At 34.5% G+C, this 16,548-nt stretch overlaps 1 protein-coding gene across 1 annotated transcript in view; it reads right to left on the bottom strand.

Moving 5' to 3' along the window:
* CSMD3 (CUB and Sushi multiple domains 3) overlaps window positions 1–16,548 on the bottom strand; it is a 746,059-nt gene that overhangs the window by 248,323 nt on the left and 481,188 nt on the right. The window contains exons 24-25 of the mRNA XM_087747332.1: window positions 8,094–8,250; window positions 3,750–3,941 (exon numbers count right to left, since the gene is read on the bottom strand). Coding sequence (XP_087603458.1) covers window positions 3,750–3,941; window positions 8,094–8,250 — 349 coding nt within the window. The remainder of the gene's footprint in view (window positions 1–3,749; window positions 3,942–8,093; window positions 8,251–16,548) is intronic.

The following is a 16,548-nucleotide window of genomic DNA, read 5'->3' as shown; positions in this document are numbered from 1 at the left end:
CTGCCATAAAATGATACCGAAGCAAGAACAGTAGCATTTTTAAGTCAATTTCTGATAGTAGCAGCAAATTAAAGTGTCTGTTGACTTATGTTGCTCATAAATATCCAGGAAATAATTTTATTTGTACATGCCAACCTAAAATATTTCATGCGAAGCATTATTGTTTTCACAGATTCTCAGGGTTTGCCTGAACAATCTGTAGACCCTAAAAGATCTTGTGGTGGGCTGGGACCAAGTTCCTGTTAAACATGAAACTTGAGTGCATACAGTTACCTGACTCATAATCAAGTATTCTGGAAATAAATGGCATCGGTGTTGCAAAAACAATTTTTTCTTCTATTTTCTTTCATAGCAAAGAAGCTTAGTTTCAATCTGATTCTAACTAAAAGTAAATGTTGAAAGAAGGATTCCTGTAAACCAGAAATGTTAAAAGTTTTACTGCTGATTCATCTTCACCTCCTGATATTTAATCCATTACTGAATTTAAAGTCTCAAAACCTGACTATTTTGATCACTGATGAGTAAGAGATGTTCAGACTCAGGCTTTTGTTTGGACATATTAAAGAGATATCTAAAAGAGGTTCTGTACAAAAAACATTGTGATGTAATTCTGTTGTTTTCTTTGAGGAACATTTCTAATCCGAGCATACTTTTTCTAACTGATTTTGTGCATTTCTTAACTACCCTTCTGCTTCCAGTTCTCTTCTAGTCAATTTCCTCATGTTGTATCATTACTAAGACATCATGAATCTTTTACTATATATTTTTCAGCCCAAGAAAACATCAACTGGTATCTAAGACATTTCATACGATTCATACTGCATCCCTTCAAGACTACTTTAGAGCATCCACAGTAATCCAGAAGGTACCTGGAGTTCAAGATCATTATTTACAATTGGCAGTCAAAACCTTTTTGATTTCTTAGGCTTGTCTATACAAAAAACCTTACTTACTTATTTTAACTAAAATAATTTTAAAATCTATTTAGCCAAACCTATACAATCCTCAGGTTGGGATGGATACTACTGCTGATACAGATAACAGCTTTATAGATGTTTAACTCTCTCTGGATACAAGTAACATGTTTTACTACTTGGCTATGGAGAAATACCTAATTGAAATAAACAAAATCCATATAAATCATTCCTAAGTTCATTTAAATGACACCATCTATGTACTTTTGTTTGCTTAAGGAAGAGCAACCCATACAAATACACGGTATTTTGAACTGGATGGATAAGTAACCTCCCTGTGAATAGCAGACTAATAGATATGTTTTGAGTAAGACTAATTTAAAACCCAAGAAGTTTATACTACAGATTCATTCACATTCTAAATAGATTCACCTATACAGAACATTTTGAAATAATTATAATGTATTTTTCACAGAATCTGGTGGCAGTGCAAAACCTAGGTGCTTAATTTGTGCATTGTGTTTGGAGTTGGATGGTTTACCAGTACTGAAACAAAAAATAATATAAAACCTTGAGTATATGCAGCATATCATCACTTTTAACAGAGGTCCAGATTCAACTCTGGATTTCAGTTTGTTGATAGTTTTTGTTGGTTTATATCAGTTCTGAACCTAGCTCACTTCCTAATCCAAAGGTGGCCAACCTGTACCCTTTGAGCTGTATGCATCTATTTTGGAGAGGGACTGTTGAGTAATTACATCCAGGGACCTCCCTCCAAACAGCCTCTGTCATGTAGGGGACACACGACAACAGTGTTTATCTCCTACCTGTGAGCTATTCTAGTGACCCCCTTCCAGCAGACCTTCTAGATTTTAACTATATGAGATTTTGAATATTTGCTTAGAATGTGAGAAAGTAGAATCTTCCACAGTTAGTGTAAATAGTGCACAGTATATAATCTAGATAATTAAAAAAATGAAGGGATAATTTTAGACATATTTACCTTTGTCTGTTTTAAAACTGAGCAAGAACTCACTCATATATACATATGACTGTTACTGTGGTGATACATGTTGTGATTTTTAATGCTTATAATGGAACTGAAAATGTAATTTGTTCTCCAAGCTTTTAATTTCAACTTTCTGGCACCTTCACATTTTATTTGATCTTTTTGTTTCAACTTCTATTGTATGTTTCAACTTCTATTGTATGTTCTTTGTAGACTTCCTATTTGCTACTTGCACATTCCAATGTCATGCTTTCCCCCTAATTCTTTGGTTTCATATATTCTAAATGATGTAGAAATTAGTTACGGCTTACCACAAATTTGGGATTTAAGCATTTATTCCCTAATTATTACTCTAAGAGTAATAGTGCATTTCACCCCTTGCTTCCCCTACTCACTCAATCTCAATTTCCTCTAAAAGGAGATGAAAAAGGAAGACAATTACTAGAATATTTCAGTCTTGTCTTTCTTTTGCTCTCCTATGAAAGAAATTGAGCCTGTAGGTACCTGCACAACTTATAAAGTTATTATAATACTGTAATAAAGTGTATAATATTGTGATATTCATCACAGCAACATAACAGAAGCCAAGTGACAAAAATACAATATAACTCCATATCTCTTCATATCTTTAAGTTTTTCTTTTAATTTATTTTATAGTATTTATATGTAAATATATGAAAAGTTTTCTAGCTTAATGTTATTTAGATATAATCAGAAAAAAAAAATACTAGTTTTACAACCTCTCATAAGACATGTATGGTCCTGTCTTTTTATGTTGACAATTTGCTGACTATAATTAGATTTTCACATATTAGGAATGTTTAATAGAATCATAGAATCATAGAATCATTAACATTGGAAAAGACCTCTGAAATCATTGAGTCCAACCGTTAACCTAACTGCCTGGTCCACCTCTAAACCATGTGCCTAAGCACCACATCCACACTTTTTTTTATACTTCCAGGGACTGTGATTGCACCACTTCCCTGGGCAATCTGTTTCAATGCCTAACCACTCTCTCCGTGAAGAAATTTTTCCTAATATCTAATCTAAATCTCCTCTGGCACAACTTGAGGACATTTCCTCTCATCCTGTTGCTTGCTACCTGGGAGAAGAGACCAGCCCCCACCTCACTACAACCTTCTTTCACACAGTTGTAGAGAGCGATAAGGTCTCCCCTCAGCCTCCTCTTCTCCAAACCAAACAACCCTAGTTCCCTCAGTCACTCCTCATAAGACTTGTGCTCTAGACCCTTCACCAGCTTTGTTGCCCGTCTTTGGACACGCTGCAGCACTTCAATGTCTTTCTTGCAGTGGGGGGCCTAAAACTGAACACAGTACTCGAGGTGCAGCCTCACCAGTGCCAAGTACAGGGGCACTATCACCTCCCTATTCCTGCTGGCCACACTATTTCTGATGAAAGCCAGGATGCCATTGGCCCTCTTGGCCACCTAAGCACACTACTGGCTCATGTTCAGCTGGCTGTCAGCCAGCACTCCCAGGTCCTTTTCTGCCAGGCAGCTCTCCAGCCACTCCTCCCCCAGCCTGTAGCATTCCATGGGGTTGTTGTGACCCAAGTGCAGGACCTGGCACTTAGCCTTGTTGAACCTAATAATTACTATAATTTTTAAACCTAAAAAAGGCAACACCGCTCACATAGACTTAGATGAGATTTATGCAGACAGATCTGTAAATATACGTGTAAATAGATCTGTATACATACAGATCAGATTTCACATGGATCTAACAATCCTTACAATTTTTCTTTCTTTTATTCAGATAATAGTTTAAGTAAATAAAAAAATAAAAAATACAAGAGTCTAATACCAATACATGATGGCAGAGGATAGTCCCATGCCCTTCTTTCCCCAGTCATACACTTTAGAAGGCTACTTCCATGGAGTGTATAGCCTGGATTGCATCCATAAATTATAGTGCTTCCGGCAAAATGGCCTTGGTCACTGATTTTATATCCAAACTGTGGCACACCAGGGTCCTCACAATGTGAAAGCTCAAAACCTGCGGTAGGAATAAACATTGTAGTTAAAAAATCAAACAGATAAATACATTAATGAAATTAAGATTTTCTGTTTTCTAATGGAAATCAAACATTTTCATGTAACAACATATTAAAGGTTTCTTCCCTGTTTTTAAACAGTCTAAATAGGATAACAGTCTATACCCCTCACAGAGCATGCAAACCAAACTGTGTCATAACATGTTTTTTCCTAAGAGTCCAAGACTGAGAAGGAAATTCATTATCTTTATCAATCAATTCTAAAATGATATGATAAATTATAAAATGGCAGTTAAAGTGACTGTCCATTTACATTGATGACAATCTAGTTTGTGAATAGATATTTAAAGGCTCATAAACAAAATTGTACAGCAGATTTGTTTGTTGTTGTTGTGTACAGTAATACCAATGGCACAACAGCACCTATGGCACCAAAGAAATACTGTTATATTCATCAATCCCTACCCTAATCCTGCATTCAGTAGTTTGTAAATTTAAAAACTACATGAAGAAAGCAATGATAATGATGATATAGAGAATTCAAGCCAGACAATTTGGACATTTTTGAGAATTAAAAGATGTGGAGCAAGAAGGAAACAAAATGACTTATGCATTATACAGAAACAAGGAAGCATATTAACATTTGGGGAAACAAACTGTGATTTGGTAGAAAGATTTTCTATTCCAAATAAGATTTTCTATTATTAACTGAAAAGCAGCTCAAAACCTTGCTTTGTTCTAAATCAGATGTATTTTATCAATATCATGCAGCTCAAACTGCTTGTAGGTAAAAAAGGCACTTTGTGTCAGATTGATATTCCTGTATGTAGTTGACATAGGAGAAAATGAAGGGTTTTTCATGTCTTCATTGCTCAGCGAAGTAATTTACACAGTATTTGTCCATCTGGTCAACAGTTGGAAGCCTTTCACAATCTCTCCTCAGGTATTGAATCATTACTATTGAAAAAATGTTCATTATTTTATTTTACAGACAAAATACTTCAGGTTGGATAAATCTATTTGCTTACATAAGGAAAAAAAAAAAAACAGGTCAAATGCGGTATCTTCACATTCTTCCTTCAGCTCATTGAATGTCTCACTGAAAATGGCTCACCTCCTGAAGAGCTTCCACAACCTCTGAGATGAACTTTTCCCATTTCTAGCTGTTATTCTTTCCCAGTACAGACTGCACTGCAGAAGCTCTAAAAGAGGCTAATGTGAGTCCCAAATGAAGAACCTTTTTTGGTATTGCCAGTCTGGATGCTTATTGACCAGTTAGAATTTCCTGTCTTCTAAGCAAATTGTTGATCACACTGTGTGAAAAGAAGTTAAAATGTGCCTTGATCCCTGAGATGTTCTCATCTCTGGACAGCCTGCTTATAGAGCAGGGCTGCTCTAATATGCCCTAAGTGTATTTCAGCTATCCACACAGCGCTGGCAGTTCTGGCAACGGGACGAAAGGGAAAACTGAATCCTTCTGGAGAAGCACCTGGTAACTGGGGGCATAGTGAAGGGGATCTAGAATGGCAATAACTGGCTATTTTAGGCAACTGAAAGAACATGTATACTCACAATGTGTCCCTGAAGACACAGAATGTTTCATTACAGCTTGTGGGGATTTTGTTTACTGCTTAAAAGCACCAGGGTAAGCCCATGGCGCTTTTGGAAGGTTTCATTGTCTACACCTATGCAAAACAAAGGTTAGCTGTCTTTCCCAAAATAGGAAATGGCTAATGGGTGATGATCAGTGGCACGAAGTCTAGTTGGAGGCCAGTAAATAGTGGTGTGCCCCAGGCATCAATACTGGGTCCAATCTTATTCAACATTGTCATTAATGATCTGGATGATGGGGCAGAGTGTACACTCAAGTTTCCTGATAACACTAAACTGGGATGAGCAGCTAGTATGCCAGAGGATCATGCTGCAATCCAGAGTGACCTTGACAGGCTGGAGAAATAGGCTGACATGAACCTCAGGAAGTTCAACAAGGAGAAGTGCAAAGTTCTGCACCTGCGGAGGAGAAAACCCATGCAGCAGTATATGCTGGGGGCCACCCAGCTGGAAAGCAGCTTTGCTGAAAAGGACCTGGGGGTCTTGGTGGATGCCAAGCTGAACACAAGCCCTTGCAGCAAAGAAGACTAAAGATATCCTGGGCTACGTTAGGAGGCATGTTGCCAGCAGGTCGACAGAGGTGATCCTTCCCCTCTACCCTAAGCACTGTTGAGGCCATGTCTGAAGTATCGTGTCCAGTTCTGAGCTCCCCAGTACAAAAGAGATGTGGAACTAATGAAGAGAGTCTAGCAAAGGGCCACTAAGATTATTAAGGGATGGGAGCATCTCTCCTATGGGTAAAGGCTGAGAGAGCTGGGACTATTCAGCCTGGAGAAGAGAAGGCTCAGGGGGGATCTTATCCATGCATATATATCTGAAAAGAAAGCATAAAGGAGACAGAATATACTGAGTCTGGCTGGGATGGAGTTAATTATCTTCATAGCTGCCCATACAGTGCTGTGTTTCAGATTGAGTAAACCAGTGTTGCTAACACACCAATGTTTCTGCTATTGCTGAGCAGTACTTGCACAGCATCAAGTCCTTCTCTGTTTCTCACTCTGCCCCCGCAGCAGGTAGGCTGGAGGTGGGCAAGAGGCTGGAAGGAGACACAGCTGGGACAGCTGACCCCAGCTGACCAAAGAGCTATTCCATGCCATATAATGTCATGCTGACCAATAAAACTAGGGGATAGTCTTTCCAAAGGGGCCATTGCTCAGAAACCGACTGGGCATTGGTCTTGTGGGAGGTGATGAGTGACGGCCTTTGCATCACTCATTTTTTCTTTTTCTCTTTCCTCCCTGTCTTTATTTTGATCCATGAGTTTTTCTCACTTTTTCTCTTCCAATTCTACAAATATCTGCAAAAGAAAATTCAGGACTATTCAGGCTAATAACTATTTAGGCTAGGAAAGTTTATTCTATGAGAATGCCTGTCTCAAAAGATAAGCAATGTTAATGATAAGGTTCAAGTGCTGGGATTAGATGTACCTATCTAAACAAGAAAAATGAAATACCTTGACAGTTAGATAGTAACACAGCACTGGTAGGCTTATCTTTAATCATAGGGTACAGTTCTATGCTATCACAGGCTATTACATGGTATAACTATGCAACTTTTACCTGAAAAATAATTACATACTCTTGTAGTATCTTGAAATATTTTCCTTTCATTCTGCTAGACTTACATTAGTTTTATTAGAATTAGTTTTAAAAGCATGATGAGTTTTTGAAACACAAGAACATTTTTTGAACAGGTGAAAATGATATAACCACAGGGAGAAAAAAGGTTGTTGACAGCTGCATTGCAGAATTACCTTATAATACTGCTCTGCTTGCTAAAAATTCAGTTTTATATAATAATTCAATGACAATGAAACAATTATACTCTAAAGAAGTCATACACACTACATTTCAATAGATACCTGTAACAATCACATACACTTTCAGAAGTTGCCACTTGATAAAATAGATGTATATCACTGTTTCCTGTATACCCTTTAAGACAGAGATCTGAAAAGCTTTTTCCTCTTGTGATATTTATAGTTTAATGTTGTCAGTCTACATATAGGTCAGAAGTTTTTGTTAGGAATCTTTATTGTTTTGATTCCAAATTGGATTATTCTGAACAATAATCCAAACTCAGAAACTGCTAGTCTAATGCAAAGTTAGTATTGGACAGAAGTCTTAAGAGGGAGAATGTCTTTTACTTAAGAATTATCTTTATGAAACAATGGATTCTGGTTACACATTTAAAACAACTCACATGCTTAGATATTTTTATGTGCTAATACAATTAACTGAGAATTACGCTATTTTTTCTTATCCTTTTCAAGATTGAAAAAAACTTCAGAATAACCCTCTAGAAAAAACACAGTGGTTTAAGTATCAAACTACGCAAAGTACTGTCAAAGCAAGGTTTCAGTATGCTACATGTTTTTGGTTTTTTGAGGTACAATTATGAAATAATTATTTTGATAAGTGATGAGTGATTTGCTGTTGATTTTATCATTATTTGCCTTCTGAATGCATTTTCACTTTATGAGCAAAGAATTTTCATTCTTTTAAAATGATAAATCTATTACTCCTGTTTTCTCAAATACTTACTGGTATACACTAGCTGAAAACCTTCATCAGTGCCCTCCACGTCTGAGTTAAATTCCAACCACAAATGATTTGAAGTACTACTTAGCGTCAGGCCTCTCAATGATGCCCCAGTATACGCACCCAGCAGGTGAGCAGTGTTGTCTTTGCCATCATATATCTGTAAAACAAATTCAAGTTTTACAGTTATGAAGAAAAAAAATGAGGTATTTGATTTACAAAATAATTCGGTACATCTCCTTTAAGAGGGAGGACAGCTCTGCCCAGGGAGATCTATTACCAGTCAACCCGAAGTACTATTTGGATATGCTGTTTGCCTCTCTTGAGTTAAGTTGACTTAATTGTGGTGATTTTTCAAATGCACAATTTAAAATATGTTAGTTCCTTTTTTGCATAACAACAGAAGTGGGCAGAGGTGCCATATCAGCTCTGTGTTTTTAAACATCTGTGCATTCTCTTTCACTGCCAGTATTGTAATGCTGGTCATAATCTATTGGCAAACAGCTATTTTGTGTAGCTGTGTCTGCCTCAAGTCACTCAGGTGGCATAATAGAAAAACTCACATGTCCCCAACTTTGACTTGTTAAATAAACCTCTGATTTTTTTTTTTCTATGTAAAGAGAACTTCAAATATAACTATAAAGTAAAAGGAGACTAGGAAATAAAATAAATCGAACAACTGCTTTTGTAAGTTGAAAAACTAGTATAATCTATATGTAAGTTGGAATACAGCATTTTTATTATTATTTTTCTTCAAGAGTTGTTCTTTTCCATATTTGAAACAGTAACTATCAGACTAATAAATATATAAAACAATCTTTTAATAATTCTCAGCAAATTTCCTTACAATCTTGGTTGATTTAAAAAATCACAGGTTGTTGCGTTCCTATCATTCCTAAAAATAGTTAAACTACAACTTAACAATAACTGCTAACCCAACCACTAGGTCCTGCAGGATTTATTTAGTGACTTCTATAATAACTAAAACTTTGATAAATGGGTTTTAGGAAAAATTTCACTGGCAAATCAGTAAAGTGACCTCGGAATAATTTTCAAATTGCAATATAAGGAAATTCTAAAGCTTTAGTTAAAAAATGGGGAATTGTCTCTAGTTCTAAATAAGATTTAATTGTATTAATTTGAAATGTAACTGAAGCTTGCATTTGGAAACAGGAATCTATACCACAATGAAATTAAAAAATAATACACCAGCAATTGTAGTAAGGCAACATAGTGAACGTGAAATATTATGATGCCTGCTCCCAATCTGTGAGAATGACTTATACGCATAAATCTTATTTTGCAGAAATCCTCATGTCTCTAGTAGTAACAAAGTCTTTAAATTTAAAGATATGCTGAAATAAACGAAATAAGCCATTTCTAGCTACCTATAATGAATAAATAACTGTACAGAAGTTTAGGAAGCACAGCGAAATGACTTGGTGTCATTCCTTGTTTTTTTATGGAAACAAGGAAATATATTCCAAGCAAACTTCACATTTAAATGGCAGTGTCCTTAAATGGAGCAAAAATAAGAAATTAAAGAAAAAAAGATGAAATTAACTAAAAACTAAAAAGTAATTTTTAAATACATAACAGTATTAAAGTTGATGTCTTAATTTTATTTAAAAATTCTTTAAAACTATACTGAGATCAGTAATCAAGCCAGGAAAAAAAAAAAAAAAGAAAACACAACAACAAAAAAAAAACCAGAAAATTTGTTCTGAAAATTACTTTTAGTTTTGTTTCAGTAACTGAAAGAAAAAAGTCCACTCCAGGAGAATTACTGCTAACCCACAGAGATATTTACATCATGACAGACTTAAAGAAAACCCAGCTTGAACTTGATGCTCTTTCCCCTAATCTCTCCAAGCTACTTATAACACCCAAGGATTCAGGATTTATTTTACTTTTAAACACTACATAAGAATAATCCATTTCCTGCTATGTGTGTATCACTAATAATTAACCAAAGGAAGCTATTAATAAGTTATACCAACTATTGTCAACATCTCACCAGAACTTCCCATAAGCCACTTCATGATACAAATTTTCTTCACGTTAGAATTTCCCCACATATACTTTATTGCCAAATTTGTTAACTGTCCTACCATATTAAACTTTTTACTTTGGCACACTGACATCTCTCCAGAGTTGACACTAATTCTACTTTATGGGCTAGCTAGCTGTTCCACTGTATAATACTTCTAAGCCTATATCATTTCTATGAAGGAACAAAATTTAAAGTACCCTATCACTTCTGAAACTCTATGATTCTTTGAGTAGCAGAACTGCATTTGGATGAGGGAGGGATGCAATTCATTTGAACATGAAATTGAGATTTTTTTTTTCTTTTTGTTGCTGACTTTCAAAGTAAGATATACCCCTTTGCCCCTTTTCTTGAGATAGTGGCGTCTCCCTTAGGACAATAAATGGATGCATATTTTGTAGTATAATACTCAATTTAAGTCACGTTGTCTTTTTTTGTGCTTCATTCAAGTTAATGGGCACTTAATAGAAATTTCTAGATGTAATTTAAATTATATAGTTATTAATTCTATTCCAAATCTACCTTTATTTTTTTTAAATGTGTTTAAGTTGCAAAGAAAGTGGTAACAGCCTACATTCTCTTGTGAGACTTGCAGAACAAACACTTTCTTTCTAACATTCCTAAAATAAGTAAGAGTTTTGCTAAAGATTTTGAACGAGTTAGTGATTCAGCTTCAGAATTTGATCCAGAAGATGAGATTATATGTGAATTAAGGTAACACCATTGTCGTATTTTTAATATAGGAATATTCTGTCTTAAGGCCTTGCCAGCACGTCTGGATTTATGTGACTTGTGTGCTAAATGTATGGCCAAGAATAATCATTCTGAAAATATTGTTTGGTTGGATGCATTTTCCTTAAAGTCATCCTGTAGCATTAATGCAAAGATAATTGATTCATGTCTGTATAATGCCTGAATATGCCAGTGACAAGCTTTTTGGAAAAAAGAGGTCCATCTTTTCCAGCTATTTAAAGGCCTGGTCTGTTAAATGATTAATTCATAAAGAGAAGCAAAGACACAGAAAATTGCATTACTGTTCTTCATATCACAATGATATTTTGAAATGTTATAGGGAAGGATGCTAACAGTGAACACTGTGTACATAAATATGATTTGAACTGATAGATGTAATGTCTAATGTGGGAAGGAGGGGTTATGTTTGCATTTACAGTAGAGAATAAATAAAACTTCCTAAGCTTTCAAGGGGGTCCATTATCAACAAATTTTAAATGGAAATTAATGGCCTTTTTTCTGCTATCTTATTTAACTCCACAAAATTTTAGCAAGGGAATAGTATAAAGTGAATGTATTAAATTTGTGCATTTTAATCAAACTATTTTTGAGATTTGCCATTGAAATATAAAAGGCATATGGATATGAAGATCTATGCCTTTATAAAGACAAGAAATAACATAAAATCAGCAGCTCAGCGCTGAGACTGTCAACACCCTGTCAGATATATCATTTATATCACATGCAAATAGAAGCATTAATATAAAGACAGAAAAAGGCCCATATGTTTGGGTGGGTTTTTTTTGTCCTCTACATTTATTACCTATTTCTCACTCATGTTTTCAGGGTCATATTACTAAAAGGATTATGATAGCAAGTGTGGAGGTTCTTAAGAAACAAATTCACAAAAAGCCCCAAACATGACCTCCCTTCGAAGTCTTTGCACAAAACCCCTCAAAACTGAATCTTGCACACATTTCAAAGCTGTCCCACAGGTGAGAGAGCAAACAAATGTAGTAAAACTGAATCCTCCATATTTTGCAAGAGCACAAAGAGTGCTGAGCCAAGCATAGGGGAAGGGGACCCTTAATGCCAGTTCTTCTATTTATTTGGTTTACTGACATACTGTTACCTGCCTGTTGCTGCACTGAGTGTTTTAATAGAAGGAAAAAGAAAGATATTGCTTCATTACAATATCAAAAATAATTCTTAAAGCCATTTTTTTCACATAGGTGCAATCTCATCTGGCACATCAGCTCTCACTCTACATACTGTCAAACACATAACCTACTACAAAAGGAAAAAATAAATACCCACAAACAACTGATGTTCTCTTTCCATCTCAGTCCTTTTCATACTTGGTGTTCCTTTCTCTTTTGTTTTAGGTTCACTTATGGAATCTGCCTGCAGATTATTTTGGGGCAGGGGTTTGGTTTTTTTAACATTAACAGAAAACTACTCATTAATTAGTACCATGCATATGTACATTTTTATTTATGTTGAAATCTACTGAAAATAAAGAAAACAATCATATTATCTTTGTTCAAGCTTCAATTTTAATAAAGGATGCCTTTCCCCCAGTAAATTAGGAAAGCATATTAAAAGATCTTTGACATAAAAGAATACTTTCTACATTCAACTAATTTCAACACAAATAAAGTGTTCACCACTAATAATGAACCATTCAGGCAAATAGAAGAATTGCAACTCTGTTCCTTTCCATGAAAATCTAAAGGGTTTGATTACAGCTATCAGAGACTACAAAGTTTACAAGTGAAACTGGTGGATGGCGATAAAAGCAGGGAAAAAAAAAGCAGGTAGCAATATTTTCATACTTTGGAAACCATGCATTCTTTTTTCCTACCTCACACATAGGCATTTTACTCTAAAAATTTTGAATTCTGGAAACATAGCACACAAACTCAGTTATCAGTACAATTACAAAGAAGGAAACAACTGTTACACAGTTTCTGAGATTAATATTAAATGCATTGGCATATAGTGATTATGCAGATCTTAAATTCTTCATATGCCTTCATGAAACTTTCATGAATATAAAAAGAAGATGTGACACTATCAAGAGCAGGTCATAGCCCTACACAAAAAAAAAGTAGAGACACATATATTTCTTATAGTTTCCAATAAAAACCAACCAGCCAAACAAAAAAACCCAAACACCTACAACATTAATGTAAGTAGCCAGAGCAGTTACATCGATAAGAGAAAAAGATGATTGCATACTAAATGAAGCAAGTGAAAAACAAATTATATGTTCTGAAACCTCGGTTCAGAATTGATAAATGGGAACTCCTCTTTCTCTGCCTGGGGAGTAACAGTAATGATGGTGATTTATTTGTGTTAAATATGCTGTTTCCCTCTAATGCTGTATTTGCAGTCCAGCTGTTTCATTGTTTCAGTTACAGTGCTTGTCAGGTATAAATTTGATCCATGGTCAGTTAATTCATGTGGTAAGCAGCAGACCCCATGACTTGATTAAACAGCGTATCAAAAGTTTAGTAGAATATTCAGTCTATTCAGACTTTGAATGGAATTTTATCTGCATAGCTCTTGTAATCTAAAATATTAGCTGATAGAAAAAGTAACACAAAGTACATGATCAACTTCTTTGCCAACATTTTCATCTATCAGTTGAAGAACAGAGATGTGTTATCCATTTCTTAACCAAAGTCTGTAGCTAAAAGACTGAGCTTTAACTATGAAATATTATGGAGCTGCTTCATTTGTGTCTGGGGAAAGGAAGCCCTGTATAGAAGCTGTTGTTTAAATATCTTGTTTTCCAAATGGTGAATTCCTTACCCTCCCTAGTTCATCATTAAAAGGGAAACATATATTCACCATACATCACTCAGCTTTTTGGTGTAAGACTGGATGATAATTATTTTTTTTAACGTCACTTCCTTCCATTGCCATTTTTCGTTCCAGAAGACTTCATTATTCTTTACTTACCTCAGAGATTTCTCAGAGTTTGGTCAAGGCATTAATGTTCATATATGTTTACAAAGTAGTGATATAAATTAGATAGATTTACAGCATTTGTTGACTATTATTGGTTCACTTAAAACTAAAGTATCAACTTAATGTCCTACTCCTGCAGCCAAAAGTGTATTCTCCACAGCCAGCAAAACAAGAAAATTAGGCAGTATTTTCCCTTTTTTCATTTTAGTTACCAGTTCTACAAAAATAAAAGGAAGTTCCTGCAAACTTATGTTCAAAAATATTTTACTGGGTCTAATGTAAATCAGTCTAAGAGAATACAGGAAAAAATGTGGATAACCAAGAATATTTTCCTGATCTTGAAGATATTAATGCTAAATACTAGGAGTATTCCCGTCAGTCACACACCAAATCTTCCACTGATTCTTTTTCAGCTCCTGGAGATGAGGAGTAATCAATAATAATAGCGATCAACAGATAACTTCAGAACTGGTTCCATGAGAAAAGTTTTGCAATGTGTGACTGCTACTTTCTATTTCCTGAAACAAGACTCCTGTATCAAATGAACACATGAAGAAAAAGTCTTATGTGACTAAAACAATTTGTAAGAGCTTCATCTGAGAGATGAGGCAAGAAGAGACACAATGGGTTCCACAGATATTATTCCTTCCAAATATTAAGGGTTGAGTGCCTCTGTCTTGCTACAATATCAGATAGGCTGAAAAAAAGTGATAATCATAATGAAAATAATTCTTGTAGGTTTTTTTTTTATAGATTAGGAGGAACTTCAGCTCATTATTATAATTCAAGGCTGCTGACTTGAAAAACAAACACTCTAATTACTGGAAATTACTTTCATCTAACACACCTGCAAAACACAGAAATATTTCTGCCACTGACATTTACAGCTGAGTGGTGGCCTCCCTCCATTTATAATTAATTTGACATTACTCTTAAGTTCATATTAATTGAGTAGCAATATTAAAGTAGAATTTTATTTTATAAGCCTCTGAGTTAACATTTTCTAGTTAAACATCTGTAGTGCGCATGGTTGGAATGGCACTTGAGAAATCTTAAGTGCATAGATCTTTTCAAAATTGTATGTGCATTAAATGATTAAGGAAGAAAAAAAAGAAGAAAAAAGTTTGAATTGCTTTATATTCATATTCATATTCATTTATATTTATATTTATATAAAAGTTTATTTTTCTATACCTGAATATAACTGTACCTTCTTCCCTACAGCGCTATGACTTTTACACTAAGATAACAGAGTTGAATGGTTTCAACCTAAAAAGTCTTGAGCAAAATGCAGCTATATACTTTTATTGGATGGGCATAAAAAATGTGGACAGAAATACTAGGATAGTGATTTGGGTGGATAAGGATTCAAGTTCAAATGTAGGACCCGACTTCAAATCTTATGCTAACGTTGGTTAATTTAAAGATCTTACTATAACTTCACTAATTTTTCTGCTTCATTAAGAAATTCCAAAATTGTTAAAATGACATACCTGACTACATCATCTGGATGTTCTAAAGGTAACTTGAATAACTGGGATTTTTTGTTTGGTTTTGGCCATGTTATTTATATGTTAATAAATACTAAGCATCTTTCAAATGAAATATTTCTGTATTAATTAATATAAAAATTAAAAGATATCGACTTGGTTCTGAAGCAGTGAGACCAGAATAAAATAAACATACCTGTGCATTCTGGGTAGCCGTTGGTTTATTTTGTTTGCTTGTGTTTTGTTTTAAAAAGAACGTAATACTTATTTTTATTTAAAGACTTTTTATTTTTTTCTTCTTGCTTCTTGATTTCATCTTACATTGGTTGTTTAGGTCTGCTTATGCCTTAGGTATAATTAACCTCTTTTTGGAAGTGCCTGTGTCTGACAACTAATTACAGAAATCCTAACCTAATGCTCAGAAGGCTAAAGTTAGGTGAGACAAGTCCCAGTCTGAATTGTAGTTGTTTCTTAGAAATATATCTTTCCATAATCCTTTTCATTTTATTAACTACCTCGCAGAATATGGTAGAAAAACTTTCTTTTTTTTTAAATCAAACATGATTGACATGGCATCTCTTGTTTCTTTGATTTCTGAGGGGCAAGTTTAATTAAATTGAGTATTCTGAAAAATTATACAATTATTTCATCCCTTTTAAGGATATCTTATTGCATTTAGACTGTGTGTGCTAAAAGACACTTACCCTGATCATCACCAGCTTTAAATATGTAGTTGGTTAAGCAATATATGCATCTGGAAATGTATATTATGGGGAACACAGTAATAAAATCTATGAACAAATCAAAACAATAGTTAAAGAATTTATAGGGTGAAATTGCTCTATAAAACTCTGGGAGGTTCTAGTATCCTATTTTTCCCTTTGTTTTTTCTTTGTTTAATGCAAAAATTCTCTTCACATGCAATTGCTGTGATTATCATTTTGCAGGAGATGTTACATACTACACAAGATTAGAGTAATTTAAAGCATAAACTTCATGTACAAAATGTAGTATGTAGACAGTATATTAAATTAAACTTTTGGGTGGAATGTTTATTATGTTTAGATCACAGCTCAAGATATGAAGATACTGAGGAAGAAAACAGAATTTACAAAAGATGTAACTGATGAATATTTAACACTAGGAATAGAATACAAATACACTTTAAGGCAGCATGTGGTTTACAGTTTCAATCTTTTTTTTAATTATA

The sequence above is a fragment of the Nipponia nippon genome, unplaced genomic scaffold, assembly GCF_047370975.1.
Source record: "Nipponia nippon isolate SJK-2023a ecotype South Korea unplaced genomic scaffold, ASM4737097v1 scaffold_1, whole genome shotgun sequence".
Classification (NCBI taxonomy): Eukaryota; Metazoa; Chordata; class Aves; order Pelecaniformes; family Threskiornithidae; genus Nipponia; species Nipponia nippon.
Note: the sequence above shows the minus strand (reverse complement) of the source record. Positions and strands in the feature narration are given on the sequence as shown.